Here is a 26012-nt window from a genome sequence, read left to right on the forward strand (position 1 = left end):
TAATCAACTTAACTGAACTGGATTACAGTCAGAATTCTTCTTCATGTATAAGGGCACATTCTTGAAGGTTTTACAGCCTGTTTGCGGTGAGCGTATAGATGCACAGGCTGTAACTTGAATTTGGCGTTGTGTGAATTCCAGGGCTTCTTGACTCTCAGCTGATTCCTACAGCATGACGAGACATGTCGTGAGGAATACAGATGTGGAGTCATGCACATAATATCATTTTTATGACTCTAAATGACAGCATGATACGTCTTTTTTCTGCTTCACAGACTCAGGCGAAGAGGTGCAAGAGAACAGTATGGTTACAATGAGGTAATATGTTTATACTATATCCAGTTTGAGTTCAATTGTAATTCAAACTATTTTAATCTGCTTTTTTTATCTGGTGAAATATGCATTATGTCACAAGTCTCATTCTCTTCCACAGGTTGTTTTGAAAGGAGCGGGGAAGAAGCTGAGCCTTATTGGGGTAAGTTGAATACAGAGAATAATAGGCTAAATCAATGTGGAATAAATGCTTTAGTGGGTTGGTGACTTGTGTCTTTAACTTGTATTCAAATTAGTTGATTGCTGCAATTTTTACTAACACATTAAATAATGTGCGTAACTACAATGGAAACAGAAGTACTTTTCAATTTCTATTATTGGCAATGTTGTCCAATAATAGTGTGAAAATATAGCAGTATAATTCAAGGATTTACTGCATAATAACATCCCTATTTAACACTCACGCTTCTATTGGATAGCTCTCCAACACATTGTACGTGATAGGCTAAGGGGCGGGACAACTCTAAGCCATTGACCAATCACAACAGAGCCGGCCAGCTAACCAATCAGAGCAGACTGGGCTCTGGTTTCAGACAGAGGGTGAAAAACAGACAGTATGAGAAAAAAAAGACCTTTTTGAACATTAAAGTCACGGTAGAGGCACAAAATACAAATATGAACCTTAAAATTAGCATAATATGGCCCCCTTAAAGCATCAACCAAATATGAATGATTGCTATATGATATTCCTTCTAATTTACCATTCTTAGGAAACAAAAAAAGAGAAAATTAGATAGAATTTGGTTAATCACGTAAGACAATCTTGTACCAGAGATTGTTCAGAAATTATAACTTTATAAGAATAAAACCCCCAACATAGTAATACATGTAAAATGTATAAGAGTTAATACTAACACAGGGCAAAATAGTAACAGAAATATGCATTTAGGGAAATAAGAAAATAAATGATTAAAACATAATCATTTATGACCATTACATGTATGTATGATCTGTATGTGTAATGTGTATTTGTAAAGTGCTTTGAGAGTCATTGAAAAAGCACTATAATAAATATAAGGATTATTATTATTATTATAAGACAGAAAAATACTGACTCTACTATTTTGAGTCATTTTGCCAAGTATTACCTGGCCATAATGAAAAGGTAATACTGTATATTCACTCTGACCATTTTTAAAGGTGGCTCTGACAGTCATGTGAACGTTCTTCTGGCTGACTTATACCCTATGTCCCGATTCAATCGTACATAATAATATCGAAAAGACAATGAGAAAATGAGAAAATACTAAGTAGTGAGTCTATAGCTTATCAATTTAATTCCAGGAAGTGTTGGTGTGAGAAAATACATACTTTTGAGTATTAAGATGAATAGGGGTTATGGCAATGATGACATTTATTTCAATTTATTCATGGAGAATTTTTACTGGTGATTATTTATGTAAAGAATCCCACAGTACAAGTAGGTGAACAAGCATTATTGCTCAGACTTTGTAAATGCTGTATATTGACGATTCTGATTTCTTTAAGATATTACCTATACTTTAGGTGTTGATTATGAAGTGTTTTCCTAACCTGTCGTTTCTCCTTTCTAGCAAACATGTGCGGTGTGTTTAGACGAGTTCCGCAGCAGGGACGAGCTTGGAGTGTGCTCATGTTCTCACGCCTTTCACAAGAAGTAAGTTCTATATTCCTGCCTTGTATTCATATAATAGCTGACTCCATATTTTGGTGAACTTGCAAACTGTGTTTCAAACTCCTAGTCGTAAAAAACCAGAAGAAAAAAACACCAAATATGATTAGTTTGTTTGGCTTTTCACAAATTGCTCGTCATTTTTTAAACCCTTAAAAATATTTGTTTTCTTAAAAAAAATTCAAGACATTATATGGAAAAATCTTGAGGAACCAGATTTTCACACAAAATTCCCCTTCATGCTCTTTTTTTTTTTTCTGAGCAAAAAAGATATTGAGCAAGTTTTTGAGGCTGCTCTTCAGAAAATGACGATTAAATTCCTGACAACATTATGCTGCATGTTTGAGCAGCATGCTTAAAGTGATAGAGACCGCTTTTCACCCTGCAGCGGAGGTGTAACGTATAGTTCTTTCAGACCGGTCTTTTCCCACCTGTGTCAGCAGCATCTTTGAACTGTGTACAGATCCTGTATATCTGTTTGTTCAGTCCTGTTAGCATCTGTTGATGAAGAAAAACAGGTTTTTTCATACACTGCAAATCATAGGTCAAAATGCACCTCTACTTGTGTATATTTAGGTGTTTGCATCTGAAGATTTCACCTAAATTCAACAGGCCTAAACCATACACAATGCCTCAGTTATATACTAATATGCATTTAACAAAACATTTGGGATGAAAAATGTGTTCAGCTTAGTAATCAACATGGTGAGGTTTCGTTGTGCTTTTTTTGGTTTTCCCTTTCCTGTAGTTTACTATATAGGTTTTAGTGCATGTAAATGGTCTGCAAAGGCTAAAATCCCAAAGTTCTCTCAGAGGAAGGTTCTCTCCCACACACTCCTCCATGCCTTAAACGCCTCCATTGGACTCCTTTTGACTTCCGTAACATGGGACATAACTACATGACATTCGCGCTTCTATTGGCTAGCGCTGCAACACATTGTACGTGATAGGCTAAGGGGCGGGACATCTCTTACTGGGCTCTGGTTTAAGACAGAGGTTGAAGAGTGTAGCTGCAGCAAAGGAAGTATGAGAAAAATAAAGAGCTTTTTGAACATTAGAGACCTACCTCAGTAACTTACTTTGTCTTGCTTTTGAAATGATTAAATATGGTAACATGTCTCATCTATCTGCTTTCTTCAGGTGTCTGATGAAATGGTTAGAGATCCGCAGTGTCTGCCCCATGTGCAACAAGCCCATTTGTCGCCTCCTTCCCCCACCCCAACAAGTTCAAGAGCAGCCCCAGAGTCTCTTGGAGGTCTGACAGGGGGATGGATGTCCAGCAGCACCTTACACTCCAGTCACTTGACACCTGTCACTATGGGTGCTGTTTCCCAATCCTACAGATGGTGGTTTAGGTATAATGCAAACATTTTAAGACAGAGCTTCTCTGGAAGTAGAAATGATAAGTGCAGAGCCAAAGAGCCTAAAATATGTGGAGGGAGATTATAACACTAACACAGGGGTGGAAAAGGTAATAATTATCCGCTAATACTTGATATGGCATATAAATAGCAGACAAGCCTAAATTCTACCGTTAATCGTACAAAGCCAGTAAGCTAAGTGCCTTAAAGCTGCAGATCCTCTAAATTAGAGAAACACTCGTCACACTGAGCATGTATGTATGTAATCCCAGTTTACTCTCTATTATAGACATGCTCTTTGGGAAATGGACACAATTTAGATGAAGAGCCCTGAGTTGTCTGGCTCTGCTTTAAACGCACAATATATATATATATATATATTTTTTGCCACTAGTGGTCTTTCAATCCAAACAAAACAAGTGTTCTAGGGAAGTGGTGTAGAATCATGGCAGTTGTAGTCTTCGCCACCATTGCCTTCATTTCAGTCAGCTTCTCCAGTGAGCCTAATTACTTTGAGAGGTCTCCTTCTCCTAAAGAAATGGACCAGGTGAACAATAATGTGGCTTCAAAATAGAAAAAAGCTTTTAGGAGACAACCCCAACGCTGACATTTGCACAAAGGAGTTACAATGTATGTATTTCTCTAGGTTTTTAAAGTGTTTAAAATATTTTGGATAATGTAAGTACAAAACCCGACAAAATGTGAGATAGGTCTCATTGTTTTTTAGACATTTTAATGTGGAAATGTTAAAAGAAATTATATTTAACTGCCAAGCTTACAATGACTCTTACACCCTAACGTACAGGCATCCAAAAGCCCCTGCTCGATATAGAGGAAATCACAAATGCTCTTCAACATTTTTCTTCAGTCTACTGATAGCCTTTATTATTGTTAAATCAATAATTTAAGATTGATGTAATAATATGATTCAAATAAACTTTTGGAGAGATAAATAAAATGGTGTAACAGCATATGCGACACCAAGACAACAGCATCAGGATTTACCATTAACATCATGTCATCACCAAAAATCGTTGGCATCATCATCAGAGTGTGAAGATGGTGTTACTGTTGCAACTCAAGTTAATATATTATTTCTGCCATCAGAGCAGCTCTTCCTCTGTGAAATGTTTGTTTGACAAACACAAGTCTGCCCACTTTGACATTAGCCAAAAAATGACCCGCATGCAGAGCCACAAGAAATGGAGCTTCGATAGAGGAAGATTCAAATGACGGACACCAGCTGTGAAAATATCTAAACCTCCTTTGGCTTTTTGTTGCTCCAAACTTGATCGTGCATGCAGATTTTGTGATGAAAGAAAAAAAGAGGATTTTTAAGAAAATTGTAAAGTATGAGGGTCATGTATATTTTGGCTGTAACCTCTGATTGCCTCACAGTTATTAAGCTCCGTCAGTGTTGCCAAGCCGGGTGAAGGTAATGAAGCCTTAAATGGCAAGACAATTACGTCATATGGGATCTGATGTCTTGTACGGTTTTGTTTTATTACTGACTTTTTATTGTTATTGTCAGTGTTGCGAGAACACTTGACTGTCATTTGTCAAAGAGTTGGATGTCACTGTTGCCTTTGGGACAGATGTAAGTGCTTTGTACTTTAGTGATATAAATAGACACAGTGCACTGATAGAAGAGCCTGTTTAAGCTGGTTTCTTGAGTGAGGTGCACCATAAACACCCTCCTCTGTATGTACCATGTAATATATATTGAGTACTCTGTAAATTGTAAATGCTTTTGAATATTCTGACTTTAGAAGAAGAAAAATATATCTGGTGTTTTGATATGGTCATTTGGATCCAAGTCTTTTTTTTCTAGTTTTGCTACATGTTGACACTTACATATTTGTATTTATATGTTGTTATAATATATGGAAAGGTTTACAACATTTTAGTTGCTTTGGGTTGATGTTAACAACTTTGTGCTAACGTGACAGAAGGATTTCCACAAATACATATATGCCTGATAAAAAATCTCCAAACATGACTCAAACATGGGTTATTGTGTGTGGCGGGGGTAACTTCTACAGTTAATTAAGGCCCGTAAAAAATATTTTAAACAGGGTAGCCCACGGCAACATCTGAGGGTCAGTTGGTCCCCTCCGGTCTAAACTGAACAAGTCATCTCTCGACAACTATTGGATGAAATGTAATTCGATTTTGTATAGATGTTTATGATACAAATCCTACTGACTGTTACTAATAAAGTGCTGCAGAAATTAGCTAGCAAATGTTGCACTTCTGGTTGTTTCGTGTCAAGCGAGCATGAGTCCGCGTTCAGTTTAGTAGTGGAGCGGTGGAGCCATGAAGTCATGTGACTGTGGTCTAGTTGGTTTATAGCATAACATTAGCTTTTTGCTTCTGATAACCAGCGCAATGTTAACTTCCAATTTCGGCCTGCAAAATGTCATACCTGCTGCGCTCTGTAGAGTTCCACTGACCTCATGTAGTGCCACCATCAGGGGGGATTTTTTTGTGTGTGAAATGAATTGGCAACTTATATTTGCATTTAATTTGGCCCAAGCAAATAAACCATAATCTCATTAAAGGTCACCTATCATGCAAAATGCACTTTTGTACGTCTTTTATACATGAATATTGCGGCTTTCACACCAGCGCTTTTCCCTTTCTAGCTCCGAGCTAGAGCTTTTCTGCTCCCGCTTTGTTCACACCGCCCAGAGCCCGACTGGTGCTGCTGCTGCTGCGTCATGACGTCACCGTTTACATCGCTGATTTGCTCCCCAACAGCGTTATGGCGCTCACAACAACAACAGCAACAATGGGGGACTGCGTCGGGTCGATGATCGTGTTGCTTTTAATCACACGAAGCCAGATTAAATTAGATAACGACTTCTCCAACCTTATGCTTTTCTCCAGAGTGCCCTGATTAATTGTTTATTAATGTGTTTCAGCTGCATTTACCGACCGCTGCAGTGCTGGCTGCTCTTCCATAGGAGTTTATTCTCCCGTTAGCTTCCGGTTACCTCACACTGCAGCGGCCGCTCTAAAGTATTCACCGTCCGACTGTCACACAAGCAGCTGATTCATATCCCCAGTTCCCCTTAAGTGAATATGTGTCAGTCTGAATTGACGCTGTTTGGCATTACAACGCTGTTATGAAAGTTTCTCTGGTATAAAATGGGTGATGTTAGCATAGCAACAGAAACTAAACTGACTACTTGCTATTGCTATCCTATTGTGGCATAAACCGTTTTCTACACGCACATTTTACCGGCGTATTTTTATTATGATTCTACTTGTGATAGTCGGACACGACAACCTGTGCAGCCCAAGTATTGATTCCATCCGATAGCTGCTATAATACAAAACAAAACGTCTGCCTCTCTCCACAATGATCAATAACAGTAAACGGATGGTCAAAGTAAGGTACAAATAAACAGAATCACACGAAGCCTGCATGTTGCCTGACTTTATAAAGTGTGTTTATAAGCACTACTGCTTGTAGGCAGGCATGACGAGACTCTTCAGTCGACCCATGTTCAGGGGAGGTGGGTTTAGTTTCCTCCACGCCTCTACGTAAGAGAGACGTAAGCGACTCCGCCTCTTAGCTCCGAAGCTCTTGCCTCTAGACCGACAATTTATTGGAGCTGGAAGTGAACCGGATTCCGGAGCTAAGAGGCGGCGCCGCTGCGGTGTGAACAGGAAAAAACTGTACTTTTCAGGCTCCAGCTCCAAGCCGGAGCTGAAAACGCGTTGGTGTGAAAGGGGCATGAGTGTCCCCGGTGTTCCAGGGAACTCACCAAGTGTCAGAAAACACAACCCTCTCTATTTTCCTCCATACCCAAATCTCTTAAAAAGGGGCTGCAACGGATCTGATACAGACTGATCCAGATTTGAACACTTTTATGACGTCACAGAAGTGGCGCTACGGCTATTGGGCCAACTCCACCAATCAGGAGGGGACAGCCACGGACATTGCCGTTCGAAAGCGCTGGAGACGCTGTAGTACATATGCCAGGCCTGTGGATGGTGCTGTTCTCACAGAATCAGCATGAAATGAGGAATGGCTCAAATGCATCTGTTTGGTATTTTGAAAAATAAAAAGTATAAATATTCCTTATATAGGTATGTTCCTACACTATATTATTCAAATATAGCATGATAGGTCCACTTTAAATATGCGCATATTTCAATACTTTCAGGTACACAATTGGATATTGGATAGTCAGTTTCGAAATTCTTGTTTCATTTTGTTCATTATTAGAATCTAAAGTTTTTACAGAAGGGATTTTGGATATCTCTTTTTATCACTCCATTAATCAGAAAATAGTGTCAACAGCCCTAAAATATAAATTTTCGCCATGTTTTTAGATATGTTATATAATTCAGGCTATGAATGATATATAAACAAACCCTTCTGTAAAAACCTTCAGAATATTGATAGGGATATAATTGGAAGGTTTGGTGTATGTAAGTACTACTGAAGTGGAAATGTCTCACTCAGAAGAGGAGAAAAAACTCATTTTGAGAAAACGACCTTTAAAGATTGCTGTGAGGCGCTACCGAAACCCTCCTGTTCTTTGGATGACAGTTTGCGCCTCGACGCACGCTGTGAAGGTATTTCGTGGTCAGGGTCATTTGTCTAACATTTATTCATGCAAGTGACAATTGTTGACGTCTTCTCTGTGAACGTTTTTATCGATGTTCTTTTGCCATTTTGAGATTTAAATTTCCACCGAAAGCTAAACCAGGTAGTGTTTTAGCACACCACGTGACACATCTGAACGAACACGTTGTCAGAAATTGACTAATCACGTTGTCAGAAATGGACAAATCTCAGCAAATCCGACGACTTCTCAGTTGCAGTGGGTGACATTATTGTCACAAGTAAGAAGGAAATTACATACCTAGGATCTATTCTTGAGGCAAACCTCTCCTGTGACAAAATGGCATCCAATGTAATAAAAAAAGTCAATCAAAGAACTAGATTCCTATACCGGATCTCCTCTCTGGTAAACAAAAACACCCTGAAAACTCTGGCAGGAGCACTCATTCAAGGGTACTATGACTATGCTTGCACGTCATGGTACCATAGCACCTCCAAGGCGCTAAAAATAAAACTTCAAACCTCACAAAATAAACTGGTCAGACTACTGCTTGACCTTTCATCTAGAACCCACCTCACCTCTGCCCACTTTGACAACCTAGGATGGCTTAGAGTAGACGACAGAGTACAGCTACTTGCAATGGGCCTGGTCTACAAGATACACTACACCTCTATGGTACCCATGTACATGTCAAAATTCTTCCCAAAGGTCAAGGAATACCATGATCATAACACCAGAGGGAGCTCCACAAATCATGTAAAACCCAGATTTGGCAACAAAAAAAAAGGGGAATACACGTTTCGCAATTATGCCACATCAAGGTGGAACGCTCTTCCCACTACTGTAAAGGAAAGTAAAACTATACTTACCTTCAAAACCTCTCTTAAAGAGCACCTTCGGGGGAGAGCATTGCAAAACTGGCTCTGGTAATGGTACAAATCTCAAACTGTCGTACAATGGACAGCTTCCCCCCCCCCATCTATGTATATACTCGCATTTTAGACTCTGTTACTAACTGAATATCTGTAGACTTGGTATGTCTTATGTCCCTGGTCTGCATCCCCTTAACAATTGTATGTTTTGAGCTGTACTGTACTACACCCAATATACAAGCTGTTAATAAACTTTTCAATCAATCAATCAATCAATCAGACACCAGCTAATGAGATTTAGTTTTTGGGTTTACGACCCCTTCGTACTTTCACGATTGGTTGCTGATACAAAGGAAATGACCATATTTGGATCCGATGAGTCGATGACATTGTGCAGGAGAGACAGAGCTTTCCAATGATATCTCTGTTGTCAATGACATATGGTGCAAACAGCGGTAGCGGTACTTTATGTTACGTTAGAAAGCTAACTTTTGGTGAATTTAGGAGAAACCTTCAGACGCAAATAGACAAACTATAGTAAAAGAAACACCTAAATGTGTATTTTGTATATTTTCCTTCCAAAAGCCTGAAAGAAAACAAATTATGGAATCAAAATAGAACAACATATCAAAATTGACCAGTGCATAAAAAACGATGTTTTTGCCTGCCGTGTCTCGCAAAACTGAAAATAATAAATACATATACAAATACAGGAACTAAACAATAAACGTCTGTTTTTCTTGAAACGTTTATTTTTTAATATATTTTATTGATTGTATTTATGTGCTTTCAGCGAACCCTGCTGGCAAGTCACAGGAGAACCGTTGCTCTCGTGTGTCTATCTCCGGAAATACGTAATTTTGTCTTCAAAATAAACAGATTTGTTCAACATGTTCTGGATTATCAGAAAAAAATTCAAATGGACTTGTTCTTGTTGTTTCAAACATGCTTTGTTTTACTTTTTTGTATGGAATATTGCTCTTCTTGTCAACTCATTTATTTTGAATGATCAAGACCGGAAGTTATTTTTGATGATGCCGCATGCACGAGGGAAATAGAGTAGCGCGAGTGTAAAGCAAAGTATATAAAGTTAAGAAGTAGCTTTATTTCGTATTTAAGTTGTCTTTTGTAGTATTAGCAAGCTTCTGGGCGTTTAACCTAGCTAACTGAGGTTACATTAGCATGCTGTGTCTCTTACCAATCAAATTCATTTAAATGTATTTAACGTTAGCCAGCTAGCCACGCATAGCTTAATTCGTTGGCAACTCCAAACAACGTCGACGTTTTGAGGTCATTCGTACTTTAAAGTAAACACTTAATTTGAAAGTTCTTCTCTCGTATCTTTGAGATGTATTCTTTTTCGTTCTAACTTAGTGTCGTAAACAGCTGTTGGGAATGTTGCCTCGCTTGAGTCATGAAGGGACAACAAACGATTCAGAGGACGAAGAAGAGGTGCGTTCACATTTACTATTGCTTTTCATTATTGTTTTTCGGGGCAGACAACAAATGTAACGCTGTATGTATGTTTAAGCTGCAACGTTGACACTGTGCTTACTCTCACAGCCCAAGCGTCCTCTCAGTGAATTCTACCCATATATCCGCTGTGCCCTGTGCAGCTGCTTCCTCATCGATGCCACCACCATCATAGAGTGCCTGCACACATGTGAGTGACAACAAGTTATACCAGAGGTCTGCTTTAGTTTCTGGAGTCCTCAAAATACTTTGAGAGGATGCAGGAGATCCACATGAACTGGGATGTTAATGTAATACATTATGTCCCTCACTTACTGTATCGCAATAATTAGGGTTTCTCTATTTGGGATGCAGATAGACACATAGGAAACAATGGAACTATGTTCATTAGCGATGCAAGTACACTTTCAGGATGCTTATACCAATATGTCCTTCCTAGATTGATGGTCCTATACCATGCATATCAGATTTAACAACACAATACACAAGAAGAGAGCAGTTTAACCATTCTGTGTTTAGCGGATCCAGGTTATAGCTGATCTTAATATAGACAACATTTATCAGAAATGTCATCACAGAAACGCAAAACACATGGTATATTGGAGGAGACCGTTTCTCTATAGTTTGTGAATCAATATTCTTTGAAAAGATAATTTTTAAAGCACTAAATTCACTGAATGTCTCAGTTGTTTAACAGACACATTGAATTTAAAAGATGACTATCTTCAAAATCAAAGATTATAGTTCTGAGGTCTCAAAGATTGATATGTATATCATATATTTACAAGTCCATATTAATCTCTCTTTGCCATCTACTGTCCTGACTTTATTTTGATGTGTTTATCTTCTCCAAGTTTGCAAAAGCTGCATCGTGAAGCACTTCTTCTACAACAACAGGTGTCCAACATGCAGCATTGTAGTCCATCAGACACAACCAACTTACAACATCAGGTAGGTCTGTCAATATGTGATGCATTAGTTCAATTGTGTTGTACCAAAAATAATGATACCTCTGTCAACCATACTGTATGTTTTAGAGTTTCAATGATTATAGGATTATGTTTCAGATTTAATTTCAGAAATGTGGTTGCATTTATTTCCAAGTAAGAACAGTTTGTTTATTGAACACTTTTTCTCTGTTTTCCTGCAGGCCTGACAGACAACTGCAGGATATTGTTTACAAAATGGTTCCCTTCCTGGAGGAGTGTAAGTACAGTACATACAGTCACAATCATTTTGATGGTCTTCATGTACTCTATCTCTTTCAACTCTTATTCCACAGCCGAAAGAAAACAAATGTGTCAATTCTACAAGGAGAGAGGGCTGGATGTGCCAAACACAGGTAATTCTTTAAACTTAAACGTTTAAAATCAGAAGGCTTGGTGCAACGTCAGATAAAAGCTTGTGATTTTCTGTAATCTAATGTTCTGGACTTTACTTTTCCTTCTGTGAATAGCTTTTTGAAGTATTAAGTTAATCTAATTGCGTTGTTCATTTAAGCAGACATGGGTTTTAAACATGGGTTTGTCAACAGCATCAAAAACATGAAAGATTGTCACACAATCCATTACCTTGTGTTTTGCCTCTCCTGCTTTTCAGTTGTAATCTCGCCTCCAGGTCCTGTTGTCATAAAGAGGCAGAAGAAAGAGAACATTCCCCCGTCTGTGTTCACCATCCCTCCTGAGCTGGATGTATCTCTGCTGCTGGAGTTTGTTGGGTAAGGATCTATACAGCTATGCTGGACAGAATTTTGTCACAACAGCTGTATTACCTATTTAAAAAGTAATCAACCTAGTAGACATTCTGCTAGATATTATGTTATGCCCCAGAACAAAGAAAATCTACTAAACTACAGTACCAGTCAAAAGTTTGGACACACCTTCTCATTCAGTGGTTTTTGTTTATTTTTTTATTTTTTCTACTTTGTAGATTAATACTGAAGACATCAAAACTATGAATGAACACATATGGAATTATCTAGTTAACAAAAAGTGTTACAAAATCCAGAATATGATTTATATTTTAGATTCTTCAAAGTAGCCCCCTTTTGCCTTGATAACAGCTTTGCACACTCTTGGCTTCTCTCAGTCAGCTTCATGAGGTCGTGACCTGGAATGGTTTTCAATTAACATGTGTGCCTTGTCAAGAGTCAATTTGTGGAATTACTTCTGAATGAGTTTGAGACCATCAGTTGTGTTGTGCAGTGGTAGGGTTAGTGCACAGAGGAAAGCTCTATTTGACTACTGCTGTAATCCATAATATGGCAAAAACCACTAAACTCAGTAAAGAGAAACGACCGTCCATCATCACTTTTAAGAAATGAAGGCCAGTCGATCTGGAAAATGTCAAGAACTTTGACTGTATCCTCAAATGCAGTCGCAAAAACCATCGAACGCTATGATGAGACTGGCTCTCATGAGGATCCCCCCGGGAAAGGAAGAGCAAGAGTTACCTCTGCTTCAGAGGATAAATACATCAGAATTACCAGCCTCAGAAACCGCAAATTAAAGCACCTCAGATTAGAGCCCACATCAATGATCACAGAGCTCAAGTAGCAGACAATCTCAACATCCACTGTTCAGAGGAGAGTGCGTGAATCAGGCCTTCGTGGTCGATTGATGCAAAGATCCACTACTGAGGATGAACAAGAAGAAGAAGAGGATAATTGTTTGGGCCAAGAAACACAAGGATTGGACATTAGACAGTGGAAATCTGTACTTTTATCTGATGAGTCCAAATTTAAGATTTTCGGTTCCAACCACCGTGTCTTTGTGAGATGCAGAGAAAGTGAGCGGAAGGTTTCTGCATGTGTGGTTCCCACCGTGAAGCCTGGAGGAGGAATTGTGATGGTGTGGGAGGGCTTTTCTAGTGACACTGTTGGTGATGTATTCAGAATTCAAGGGTCACTTAACCAGCATGGCTATCACAGCATTCTGCAGTTGCCAGCTAAATATAATAATATATAATATTTTGTTTACTAGATAATATTTTGTTTAGTAGATAATTCCATATGTGTTCTTTTATCGTTTTGATGTCTTCAGTATAACTCTACAATGTAGAAACATTTGAAAATAAATAAAAAACTTGAATGAGAAGGTGTGTCCAAACCTTTGACTGGTAGTGTATGTTTAAAGGTCCCATGACATGGCCATTTCTATTGATCATAATTCCATTGTTGAGGTCTACTAGAATAGATTTACATTGTTCAATTTTCCAAAATAACATTGGTTTCTCATACAGCATCTCTGTATAGTATGTGTATTCACTCTGTCCTAAACGGCTTGTTGGAGCTCCTGCCCCCCCTCCCTGTGAGCCCAGTGTGCTCTGATTGGTCAGCTCGCCCACTCTGTTCTGATGAGTCCACCACCGTTACAGCGGAACATCAGTGATTATGTTTTACAATGGCGTTAGCAAACAGAAAATGACACCAGTAATGACAAGCAGATGAGAATGCTGCGTGGGGTCTGGGTGCCGTGTTGGTGGGACGTTGCGGGGCTCGCTGCTGCGGACAGTGTGAGCTGGATCGCTGTCTCAGGCTGAGTTCAGGCTGAGAAATCCGCAGAGCCGCAGCTGAGAAAAGACAAGGCTGAGTGAGTGTGTGTGTGTGTGTGTGTGTGAGGAGTTCCACGGATTGGTCTATTTGGACCTGCGTATGGTCACGTCACCATACAAATGCCTTTGTCCATTCTCTGGCCGTAACTTCCAATACATTCTTCATTGCTGCCATCAAGTGAAGCTCTCCCGTGTTCTCATTGAGTTTCTACACCGTGCTCCAGGGCTGAAGTGGAATAGTCCATTTAGCTTAGGAACCTTCCTAACGGAGTGAAATGACCCGGAAGTCCCTCTGTGGCAGCCATGATAAGTGCCGTTCGAATTCTATGATAGGAAAGGAGGTTTCAAACTTCCTTTATAACCTCCTTTGCTTCGGAACCACTGGACCTCCCTTGACGAAAGGAGAGGAGAAAATGCTGCCCCACAATGCCTTGCAGCCGCAGCATTTGCCGTCACACAACAATCGGCCGTTCACGGAAACAACCGATTATGACCGAGAAATGATATCATGAAAGTTACGGTGCTTATTAAGCATTTTAAAACATATGTGATAAGTTGCCAAAGTGCTTTGTTTTGAACGTTCATCAGTATTATAATCAAAGAGAAATATGAACGTTAGTTTTGACTGAAATTATCAAATAAATTCAGCATTTCACAGTATTTACTGAGCTGTGTGGGGTTTGTTCAACTTTTAAAAGATGTTTGAATGGTGATATACACAGTGATAGATGTTAAGGACTAATGTTTATAATAAATACATCTGTATTGATTTTAAGATATTTTCATAGTTCATACAATCATACGTATTGGGATCATTTGTATTAATGTGGACCGGAGGGAAAGGGTGACAACGAGCATAAGTTTCACTTTCCTTTTTTATTTAAATTCCAACTTTGGTCATGAAGAATATGTTTCTCTGTTGTCCATGTTCATAAAGCATAAAGCAACAGCATCAGAGCACGGTGCAGAGTCTCTAGATGAGTTTACAGTAGTCCCTCATTCTTATTAAACATCCATGTAGTCCTCTGTATAGAAAACTGTAGTTTCCATAGTTTCCCCACAGCAGCAGACGCACATTTATTACGTCCGTTGGCGTATCATAAACACGTCGGATAGTGAAAGTGCAGTCGGATTATCTAAAGTACCACAGTCTCTTCTCCTAAATCCTTTTGAATTCTCCTATCCACTATCCCTTAACCCTGTGACGTTTCACTCAGAGGTCAAGGAATAGACGATAGGGTTAGAATTTAGGAGCTGATTTTTGGATTATCCGACCGCAACCCAGAACTTTTCTTTGCAGTCGTTAGTGAGATGTCTTTATTGGTTAATTAGCCACACCTGGTGTGAGGTTGATGGGAAAAGGCTTAGCCTCTGGGAAATTCATACAGAGTCAAGTGGAAGAACATTTGTCCTTTGTAACATTGTGTTGACATGCCAAAAACAATGTGTTCTGCAAACAGGGTCTATTTTTGTTGTCTGTTTCCTAGTAACAGTGTTTTTACAAGCGTAACCAAGAGGCATTTTCACAGCAGACTTTTTACATCATAAAAAAGCACAGTTGGTACTAATAATACAACAATGGCACTGCTTTCTGTAAGCCGTGCCAACAAGCCAGCATGCACAATACCAGTGAAGAATCCTGCAATTGTCAGGTCTAAATGGTATGCGGCCATTATTGGGTTTTGATTAGTCACATTTGAACTGATACACTACTGGTCCTGTTTTAAAAAAAATATTTTTCTTCCTTTCTCTATTTAAAAACAAGCATGTCATTTCAGTTGAAAAAAATAGTCAATTATTTTTAATGTTACCATTCTTATTTATTTAGAACATATTTTTAATTTATTCATTTAATGCTTTTGGCCTGTAGACACAAATAAATACTTCTTGTTTGAAAAAGGTACAACACAGTCTGTAGAAGGCCCAATCCCAAACCGCCCACTACACCCTACCCCTACACACTACCCCCTCCGTCCGCCACATTAAGTGCTGTTCCAAACCAACGAGTTTGGAGCGGTGTGGAGGGGGAGTGGGTTATCAAGCCATCAAACAGCGAGTCTGCATCGGTGCTGACTGGAGACCGGTCTCTACCAATGCTGTGTGTGTCCGTCAGGAAACACGCTGTTTACAAGTAGTTCCAGCAAACATCCACTGATAAACTGCGATGTTAACAACCTCATGATAACCTCATATTTTTTTAACTTAGGATCATACCTGTCTTTAGTCTAGAAACACAATTTAAAGATTTTTAATTTTAGTTATTCATTTTTATTTTGTGTCTAATGCCCCTTTCACACAAACGCGTTTTCAGCTCCGGCTTGGAGCTGGAGCCTGAAAAATACAGTTTCTTCCTGTTTACACCGCAGAGGCGCCGCATCATAGCTCTGGAATCCGGTTCACTTCCAGTTCCAAACAATTGTCGGGCCGTATCCAGGATTTCCTAAATACCGAGGTCCAAATATGTTAGGGGGGTTCGGGGGATACCCCCCGAGATTTTTGGGGTTTTCATGATCTAGTTAGGTGCTTTTTAAGTCTTGTGGGGCATCACACATTGGATAATATATTGATTTCAAACCATGTCAGTGGGCTGACAATGTCAGCATAAAATTATTTTTGAAAGTGTAATACATGAGAATCAGTTGATTGTTACTATTAATGATCTGGACATGCATAAAAGGCTAAAATGATCACAAAACATTGTCAACATTCATTTTCCATTTCTCTCTCCTTTCCATAACCTGCAGCCTCTCTTCCATCTTCTTTAGTCTCTCTGTCTTCTTCCTGTTCATTACTCTCTGTCCTCTACTCTTTCTCTTTGTTCAATCTCTCCCTCGTTGTTCACTTTTTGCTCCTCCTCACTTGTCGCTCCTGCCAGTGAATTCAAAGCAATTCAGCCATTTACTTAATTTCACTTGTTTGTTTGCATTCTTTTTTTTACTTTAAATCAGTTTGGTTTGATTCTCAAAAGAGAACAAAGATGTAAGCAAATTGTGTTTTATACAATTGTATGTTATTATGACATCATAACTGCAATCGATGTCTAATGGGGTAAAAAAGTATTTAGTCAGCCACCAATTGTGCAAGTTCTCCCACTTAAAAAGATGAGAGGCCTGCAATTGTCATCCTAGGTATACATACCTCAACTATGAGAGACAAAATGAGGAAAAATAAAAACAGAAAATCACATTGTCTGATTTTTAAAGAATTTATTTGCAAATTATGGTGGAACATAAGTATTTGGTCAATAACAAAAGTTCATCTCAATACTTTGTTATATACCCTTTGTTGGCAATGACAGAGGTCAAACGTTTTCTGTAAGTCTTCACAAGGTTTTCACACACTGTTGCTGGTATTTTGGCCCATTCCTCCATGCAGATCTCCTCTAGAGCAGTGATGTTTTGGGGCTGTCGCTGGGCAACACGGACTTTCAACTCCCTCCGAAGATTTTCTATGGGGTTGAGATCTGGAGACTGGTTAGGCCACTCCAGGACCTTGAAATGCTTCTTACGAAGCCACTCCTTCGTTGCCCGGGCGGTGTGTTTGGGATCATTGTCATGCTGAAAGACCCAGCCGCGTTTCATCTTCAATGCACTTGCTGATGGAAGGAGGTTGTCACTCAAAATCTCACGATACATGGCCCCATTCATTCTTTCCTTTTACACGGATCAGTCGTCCTGGTCCCTTTGCAGAAAAACAACCCCAAAGCATGATGTTTCCACCCCCATGTTTCACAGTAGGTATGGTGTTCTTTGGATGCAACTCAGCATTCTTTCTCCTCCAAACACGTCTAGTTAAGTTTTTACCAAAAAGTTCTATCTTGGTTTCATCTGACCATATGACATTCTCCCAATCCTCTTCTGGATCATCTAAATGCTCTCTAGCAAAGTTCAGACGGGCCTGGACATGTACTGGCTTAAGCAGGGGGACACGTCTGGCACTGCAGGATTTGAGTCCCTGGCGGCGTAGTGTGTTACTGATGGTAGCCTTTGTTACTTTGGTCCCAGCTCTCTGCTGGTCATTGACTAGGTCCCCCCGTGTGGTTCTGGGATTTTTGCTCACCGTTCTTGTGATCATTTTGACCCCACAGGGTGAGATCTTGCGTGGAGCCCCAGATCGAGGGAGATTATCAGTGGTCTTGTATGTCTTCCATTTTCTAATAATTGCTCCCACAGTTGATTTCTTCACACCAAGCTGCTTACCTATTGCAGATTCAGTCTTCCCAGCCTGGTGCAGGTCTACAATTTTGTTTCTGGTGTCCTTTGACAGCTCTTTGGTCTTAGCCATAGTGGAGTTTGGAGGGTGACTGTTTGAGGTTGTGGACAGTTGTCTTTTATACTGATAACGAGTTCAAACAGGTGCCATTAATACAGTTAACAAGTGGAGGACAGAGGAGGCTCTTAAAGAAGAAGTTACAGGTCTGTGAGAGCCAGAAATCTTGTTTGTTTGTAGTTGACCAAATACTTATTTTATCGAGGAATTTACCAATTAATTCATTAAAAATCCTACAATGTGATTTCCTGGATTCTTTCCCCGCATTTTGTCTCTCATAGTTGAAGTGTACCTAGGATGAAAATTACAGGCCTCTCATCTTTTTAAGTGGGAGAACTTGCACAATTGGTGGCTGACTAAATACTTTTTTCCCCACTGTATGTTGTTTTACAATTATGCCTATTGTCTATTTGTAAATGAAGACCATTGTTATAGATAAATATATGGATAGATGGATAGATGGATGGGGTTATTAAGCCTACATTCTTTTGTGTGACTGTACCTGCAGTTCCTCCCTGATTTCCATCACTTTCTCTCTCTCTATCTCTGCCTGTCCTGTCTCTTCCTTACCAAAGCTGAGCTTCGACTGACGTAGTCTTTTCATTATATCTGAGTCCGTGTAAAAAGAAAACAATACAATGTTATATCTCCAATGTTTTACTCAAACTGAAATGAAAGAAAAGCATGACAACGTTTGTTAAAAGGTAATCCTTCTAACATTGGATGAATGTAATTAACTTTAGATCTCTAGTTTATTCACGCAATTTAAACCAAAGTATAGCCTATAACTGCAATATAAGTTAGTGTGCATGTTGTCGGACGTCCACTGAGTAACGTAGAGCGTTCAGACAGGATCTGCTGGTCATATGAAGTCCTGATGAACAGTAGTGATGTTACGTATTGCGCCGAGGCTTCGGAGCGTGTGTCGAGTAATCCCCGAAGCTTTTTGTGAAGCTTGTATCGAGGCTTGTATCGTTTTGGACCAGTGACGTCATCGATGACAAACGAAGCCTCGCTGCCTGTCGATACCACGTGACTGCTTCAGGAACCGATTCAGATCGGTTGAACCACAACACTCATAATACCCATGGTAACATAATAAGAACCATATTACCCCTCCTGTACCCGGGCCCGCTGGTGACACGATGGAATTAAAAGAGCTCAGACCCTCACTTATATAGAGGTCGGAACATGTCATAAGTATAAATAGATACAAGCATAAATAAATGTAGGAATAAAAACATGAATAAATACAGGAATAAATATCTTACAGTGTTTTCAGGAAGATTCAGTGTGTGTGCTTTGGCTCAGCTGGAAAGCAGTTGACTCACGACCGTAGGGTACCTGGTTCAACGACTCGTCAATACGTCTTTTTTGTTGTTTATAAAAGCTACAGCTAAATGAGATAATGTAGTTAATAAATGTATTCTTTGATATGGTTTAGCCTTTCTCAGGCTACAACATGGTTAAGTTTATGAATATTACTAAGGAATACAAATCCCTCTTTGCAATGTTTACCAGCCTCCTTAGGCTTTTCAATCACAATCAATAAACTGGAATAAAAACAATATTGTTAACATGAACATATGATTTTATGTTCGTTGTTTAGAGTTATTCTAAGGCTTTACTCATTGGGAACTCGGTATGAGATAGAGCACACTGTTGAGATGTCCAATCTGCCTGTTTTACACACTTTGACCAACAGGGGGGTTTGTGTTCAAATGAAGCCCATGATGAAGCCTCATGAGATGAACCCTTTTGCGAACCAATTGGCTGGAAAGCTTCAAAGCTTCATAAGGCTTCATCTCGCCATCACTAATGAACAGAAACACAAGCAGCCCGCTGGACTCAGATCTCTAGATACCTCATCACTCCTCCGCTGCTCCGGTTCAAGTCCGGGCTGCGGTGGTTTGTTGATACTTGATACATGTCGTCTTCTTCTGTTTGCTTTAATCGAGGCTACGTAGTTATGCAGCGCCCCCATTGTCAGTAAACGGAAGTACTACAAAGAACCCCGTTTAGTGCAATTATTTCACAAGTTTTGTTATATACATACACAGCTGGAAAAAAAATACCGAGGTCCGGACCTCGGTGACCTCAATGGTGGATACGGCCATGGGCAAGAGCCGCGGGGCTAAGAGGTGACGTCGCTTACGTCTCTTTTACGTCGAGGCGGGGGCAGGGCCGTTGAAGTAGATGCTGAAGACCACAAAGAAGTTTTGCATTTCGCATGTGATGTTTGTAAAGTTCCAAGTAAAGTCGTCCGATGCCTTCCATTTCGTTTCGTAAGAGGATAACCAAAGCGAACAGCGCTTCAATACAATCGGCCATTGTTGTTTTTGTCGATGTGAGGGATTTCCGCGCGGTTTGGATTTTATGAAGCAGGCACGTAAACGGTGACGTCATGACGCAGCAGCGGCAGCTCTGGGCGGTGAGAACAGAGCTGGAGCAGAAAAGGGAAACCGGAGCTGAACCAGAAAAGCTCCCGCTCTGAGCTAGAAAGGGAAAAGCGCTGGTGTTTCCTGTTTCGGCCGGAGAGAGGGGAGTTTGTCCCAAAGGGTAGGGCGTGGTTTGGGATTGGGCCGTAGTGAATGAAATATTCTGTACATGTCGTAACACAGACATCCCACTAGAGGGCCCGTTCTCTTGAATTGACTGCTTAATCTGAAGACATTACATTTTTAACGTCGTCCCCCCCTACCCTGGTGTAGGGTGTGGTTTGGGATTGGGCCATAGTGAATGAAATATCCTGTACGTGTAGTAACACAGACATCCCACTAGAGGGCCAGTTCTCTTGAATTGACTGCTTGTTGTTGTTTTTTTACCATAAAGTTGTCCTTACTATATATTAACTTCTGTTTTGTTTTCCAGGGCTGAAGAGGGCATCGCTAATTACAAGGTAACACCCCCGCTTACTATTTGTAGCACTTGTTATTGTATTATAATTGCTTATGTTTACCAGAAAGATATGTAAATAATTAGTACATTCCACCCTGATCACCCTGTCCCTGTTTAGCCGTTAGAGAGGCGGTACGTCCGTGTGTCCGGGGAGGCCACTGTGCGCCACGTGGAGATCTTCATCAGGAGGATGATGGAGCTGAGCTCAGCATGCCAGGTGAGTGTGCCAGGCTTACAGCTAATGAGTTCTCCAAGTGACACACCCACACTGATCCTGATAGTTGACAGTTTGGGACAGACTTGGAAGCGGGACAGTAAGGCAGTTGGCATTACAGCATAGTGTAGGCGTGTACAGGGTCCTGTGGTGTATGCAAGTGAGAGGGATCACAGATTAAGAGTATCACACCTGTGGCATATAATGCATATTAACAATAACTGTTGTAAACCCACAACAACAGTGTTATTTCCAATTACTACTGCGTGACACAGCTGATCTGTTACAATTTCTAATAGTTATAACACAATTTTTACACATTCTAAAAGGTATTTGAAAAGATGATTGTAACCATTTTACATCATTGCAGGGAAGACAGTTATTTGTTGGCAGAGTTGGGTGTAACGCGTTACTGTAATAATATTACTTTTGTTGGTAACGGAGTAGTGTAACGCGTGTAACTTTTATAATTCTCTAATCACACTACAGTTACTAACATTGCCCCGACACGCGTTACTTCGTAAAATCAGTCATAATCACACTGACAGACAAGAGGGGTTTCCGCCACAGGTTTATATGTACGTAATCTGTGCGACTTGCGCGTCCACATCTCCACGTGCAGTGCTGCATAAACATGGCTGAGTCTTTCGAGGGGTGGAGGTATGCCCGTTATTTTGAGTTCGTCCGAAGAATAGACAGGAATGTGACGGTGAGGTGCAAACTGTTATCCTCTGCTGTAAACACCACGTCAAACCTCAAAAAACACCTGCAAAGAACCCATGCTAAGGTGAAGCTAATAGCTAAGGACCCCCGAACCCAGAGTGAGGATGTTGTGAGTGCGCCAACTCCGAAGCAGCAAAAATTCGAATTTGGAGGACCGGTAACCAAAGCAGGGATTGGCCAGGCTTGTAGCATCCTTCATAGTAGAGGAAATGTTGCCCATTTGCACAGTGGAATCAACATCTTTCAGAGATATACTGCGCAAAGTACAGATAGCAGGAGACAGAGGACATCCATGGTTAGATAGGAAAACATTCAGGAGCTATCTGGATCAGTCTTATGCGACAAAGGAAACTGAACTAAAGAGAACATTTGAAACTTCAGCAGTCTGCGTGATCTGCCTGTAGGGAGGGGCGGGCCGGCCCTGCGAGTAAAGTAACGAGTTACTTTATGTAGAGAGTAACAAAGTAGTGTAATATATTACTTTTTTTTAATAATGACCCCATCTGTTTGTTGGTGACATGCCTAACTGACATCTAACATGTTGTAGATCAGGGGTGGGCAAACTTTTTGGCCCGGGGGCCACTATGAGTTTTAAAATTTAACAGATGTGCCGGGCCAGTAGCAGATCGCTGAAAAGATATTTAGCTGTCCACTCCTCATTATACACTCGGCACTCAATGTTGACTTTTCTTTTCTTTGGTCCACTCATTGTTACAGATGCAGGTTCAAAGGTGAATTAGGTTCAAAGGTGAATTATTGCGTCATTGCGTCATCGTTTGCGTCATGACGTAACCGTTTACGTGCCTTCTTATGACCCACACAGCGTTTTACGTCGCTGATTTTCTCCGCAACACCGCTCACAACAACATCACTAGAGGACTGCGTCTGGTAGTTTTTAATTATACGAAGCCAGATTAAATTAAAGAACTAGGCTACTTCTCCAACCTTGTACCTTTCTCCAGAGTGCCGTGGTGCATTGTTTATTAATGTGGTTCAGCTGCATTACTGCCCGCTGCAGTGCTGCTCGTCTACCGGAGTTTATTCTCCCTTTAACTCGTGGCAGCGGCCGCTGTAAAGTTTTCATTGTCTGACTGTCACACAAGCAGCTGATAAATATCCCCCATCCCCATAAGTGAATGTGTTTTAGTCTGAAAGCTGTTTGGCATCACAACGCTGTTATGAAAGTTTCTCTGGCATTCTACAGGTGATGTTAGCTAATCAGACTATCTTGACTACTTGTTGCTATCATATTGTGGCATAAGCCGTTTTCTACACGCCTATTTTACCGGCGTAGTTTTCGTTAGGATTTTACTTGTGATGGCCACATGTAGCCCATGTATTGATTCCATCAGATAGCTGCATTTAATACAAAACAACAGGAAAACGTCTGCCTCTTCAAAATGGTCAATAACAGTGAACGGATGGTTATTAAAGTAAGGTCAAATAAACAGAATCACACTAAGCCGGGTTAGTGTTGCCTGACTTTATATAACTGTTTTTATAAGTGTGTGGTCGCGTTCTAGTCACTTTGCTCAGCGCTACTGCTTGTTACAACTCATATTCGCCGTACTCGCCATGAACTGTTATTGCTCACGTTAATCTCAACTCCCTCCAATGTAAGCGTGACGTATTTGGTTCTTAGATCTTGCCGGGTTGCCAGACCAGACTCCAGCTAAGGTCAATTGTGTCTAGAGTGCGCCATCTAGTGGGATCATCTGAAATGCCTGGTGTTGCAGGAAAAAAAGGCAAAATGAATGCGGTCTTTACTATAATTTGGACAATTTTGTACCAATATTCGGCGGGCCGGATTCAAAAGCCCAACGCAGGCCTTAGTTTGCCCATGCCTGTTGTAGATATTAAACTGGTAAATGCAGGCTAGCCAAAACAACTGAAAAGGGTCTCTCCAAATAATTTCTGTGATATATTTAATGGGGCTATTTTTCCCCTGGAATAGCAGCATGGCACATAGTGGAGGTCTGCCTTGTCATTTAGTTATTGAAAGGCATGCATCTTGTCAGCATATTTACCATGTTAAACAGTAGGAGGAGAGATGTGGTTGTGCATTTGTAATACAACCTTCAGGGATACAGCTACAGCGACTGGTCAACTGTTCAGGTCAAAACCCAGCAGGGTGCCTACATCGAAAGGGCAACAATAACTGCTGAAGATCAAGCTCAATCTGATTATAATCACATCATAAGTGCAGTGATACCACATGTATGTCTCAAGAGACAAGGACACGCTGTAAAAGAAGGTCCAGGTATTAAATCAGATATTTTCCCCTTTTCTCAAAATGCAAAGAAACAGAAATGTTAGTTTACTCGGTTAGACGAGTTCAGGTGTAGGTGAATCAAGTGTTTAGTAACACTTGGAAGAGGATTAGCAGCTTACATTGATTTCCTGTCCTCAATGCTGCACCCTGGCATGTCTGGACAAAATGAGAGTGGACAGAGAAAGACTTGCCGGTGATTGTATGCTGTCTATTTTAGCAAAGGTCATAGCAGCTTACCTTCAATTCCTATGAATTCAACTGACAAAGAACCAGATGATCTTCAAACATAAAAACAAAAAGGACATGTGTGAAGTTATTGTGAAGCGGAGTAACTCAGCATCTGTTAGCTGGACATAACCTAAAAGTTGTGAGAACTTACTTTTAAGAGTTGGTGTTTAAGCCCAGAATTAGATGGTTTTTTTTTGGTCAAAACCTACACATTTCTGAAGTCAGAATTTAATGTAGGACTGAATACCCTGAAACCTTTCTGCAAAGTCATTTGAACACATACACACACAGAAATGTCTTGAGGCATACGGTGTCTGATCAAATATCTACAGCTGTGCTCTAAATGTGTCTGCAGGTGGACGTGGTTTGTGGAGATCACCTCCTCGATCACTTCCAGTCCCTGAAGGACATTCAGAGCTTTGTGGGTGAAGAGGCACTGCAGGTGAGCCCCACAAACAAACACAAGAGGAAGACATTTTAAGACGTTACATTATGAAGAAGGCCAGGAATACCTTTAAGTGATTCTTTCTGTGGTTCCATTTTGCTACAGGACGGTCTGTTGGTGCTGCATTTTGGCCTGGTCCTGCCCTCCCAGCCATGAGTACGAGAGGTGGATGTAGTCCATGAACTCATCACTTGGATTTCCTTTATTTATTAACAGTCTGAAAGATCTAAACATTTAAAACTGCAACGGTCAGTTGTTTTAATAATATTATCACTGGGCAATCAGGACAGCCCTGGTTTCTGTTTGTTGCACAAAGACATTTGATTAACAGAACTGCCATCATGCAAATTGAATTAAACCCGAGTCCTTGACTTACTGCCAAGATGTCTTTGAAGGCATCGTTCCGGGTGCTTCTTTCCACACCACAACGTTGTGCCTGCTGTTGTCGCTAAAACGTGTGTGTGTGCGTTTTGATTACTTATGTTTTTTGGAAACCAGGAACTATATCTTATTTTCTTTATTTATCATCTCAAGGGCTGAGCGGAGTTTCATATTGATTGTTGTGATTTAAGGGCTTGAAACAAAAGGACCTCAACTACCAAAAGTTTTTGTGTGGAGATTTATATACTGTTTATTTTATTTACAGCTTGCTTTGTGTTGATTGACATATTTAATTCAATGGCATTTGTATATTCTGCTGATGGGGTTTGTTCTAAAAGCCTTTCCTTCTCTGTTTTCTCAGAATGAATTAATAAATGACTGCTCAACTGAGGTATATTTCTCGATTCATCCACGTTTCCTGGTTTGAGCTTAATTTCCTCCTAAGGTGTAAATGCTCTTCTCCCACCAGTGTGTGTCGTTGTTTAATATGTTGCTACACTAAATGAATTCCCCATTTCAAAAGCCAACTATTTCTGATCTTCTTCTATCCTTTAGTAGAGTTGTATGGTGATCTGCTCAAAGTGCTGCAAGTCCTAGGAATTTGATACAGAAGTCATAGAAACTTTAGAAGTATGCAATCATTAAAGTATAGCTGCAAATCATTTGACTTATAAATACATTGAGGAACGGTAAGATAATTGCCAACAATTTAGATAAATTGCCCTGGTGTCGAAATCTACCTGGAGATGGCTTTGAATGT

General features: G+C 40.2%; 2 protein-coding genes across 5 annotated transcripts in view; both read left to right on the plus strand.

The window, feature by feature from the left end:
* Nucleotides 1-5344, plus strand: part of LOC307042794 (RING finger protein 122-like) — a 12121-nt gene extending 6777 nt beyond the window's left edge. For all 3 annotated transcript variants that reach the window (XM_079686898.1, XM_079686897.1, XM_079686899.1), the window contains 4 exons: nucleotides 276-318; nucleotides 434-475; nucleotides 1887-1969; nucleotides 3125-5344. In XM_079686898.1, coding sequence (XP_079543024.1) covers nucleotides 276-318; nucleotides 434-475; nucleotides 1887-1969; nucleotides 3125-3245 — 289 coding nt within the window. In that variant the 3' untranslated portion in view covers nucleotides 3246-5344. The remainder of the gene's footprint in view (nucleotides 1-275; nucleotides 319-433; nucleotides 476-1886; nucleotides 1970-3124) is intronic.
* A 4274-nt stretch (nucleotides 5345-9618) lies between these two features.
* Nucleotides 9619-25660, plus strand: pcgf6 (polycomb group ring finger 6). 2 transcript variants are annotated; one of them, XM_079688616.1, is made up of 11 exons: nucleotides 9619-9651; nucleotides 10172-10249; nucleotides 10361-10460; nucleotides 11125-11221; nucleotides 11421-11476; nucleotides 11553-11612; nucleotides 11870-11987; nucleotides 20963-20990; nucleotides 21108-21206; nucleotides 24782-24868; nucleotides 24977-25660. In XM_079688616.1, exons 2-11 carry the CDS (start codon nucleotides 10193-10195, stop codon nucleotides 25025-25027), a joined length of 753 nt encoding a protein of 250 aa, XP_079544742.1. In that variant the 5' UTR covers nucleotides 9619-9651; nucleotides 10172-10192; the 3' UTR covers nucleotides 25028-25660. The 2 variants fall into 2 exon arrangements, with proteins under 2 accessions (XP_079544742.1, XP_079544743.1); XM_079688617.1 differs by lacking the exon at nucleotides 9619-9651 and having other exon boundaries at nucleotides 9684-10249; nucleotides 11888-11987.
* Nucleotides 25661-26012: the final 352 nt, after the last annotated feature.

This window comes from Notothenia rossii (assembly GCF_949606895.1).
Source record: "Notothenia rossii genome assembly, chromosome: 6".
Classification (NCBI taxonomy): Eukaryota; Metazoa; Chordata; class Actinopteri; order Perciformes; family Nototheniidae; genus Notothenia; species Notothenia rossii.

Bases quoted from the DNA above. Each gene is read 5' to 3' on its own strand.
- pcgf6 (XM_079688616.1), top strand. From the start codon at position 10,193: ATGTTGCCTCGCTTGAGTCATGAAGGGACAACAAACGATTCAGAGGAC. The intron at 10,250-10,360 runs GTGCGTTCACAT...TTACTCTCACAG, and splicing joins ATTCAGAGGACGAAGAAGAG to CCCAAGCGTCCTCTCAGTGA. The intron at 20,991-21,107 runs GTAACACCCCCG...GTCCCTGTTTAG, and splicing joins AGGGCATCGCTAATTACAAG to CCGTTAGAGAGGCGGTACGT.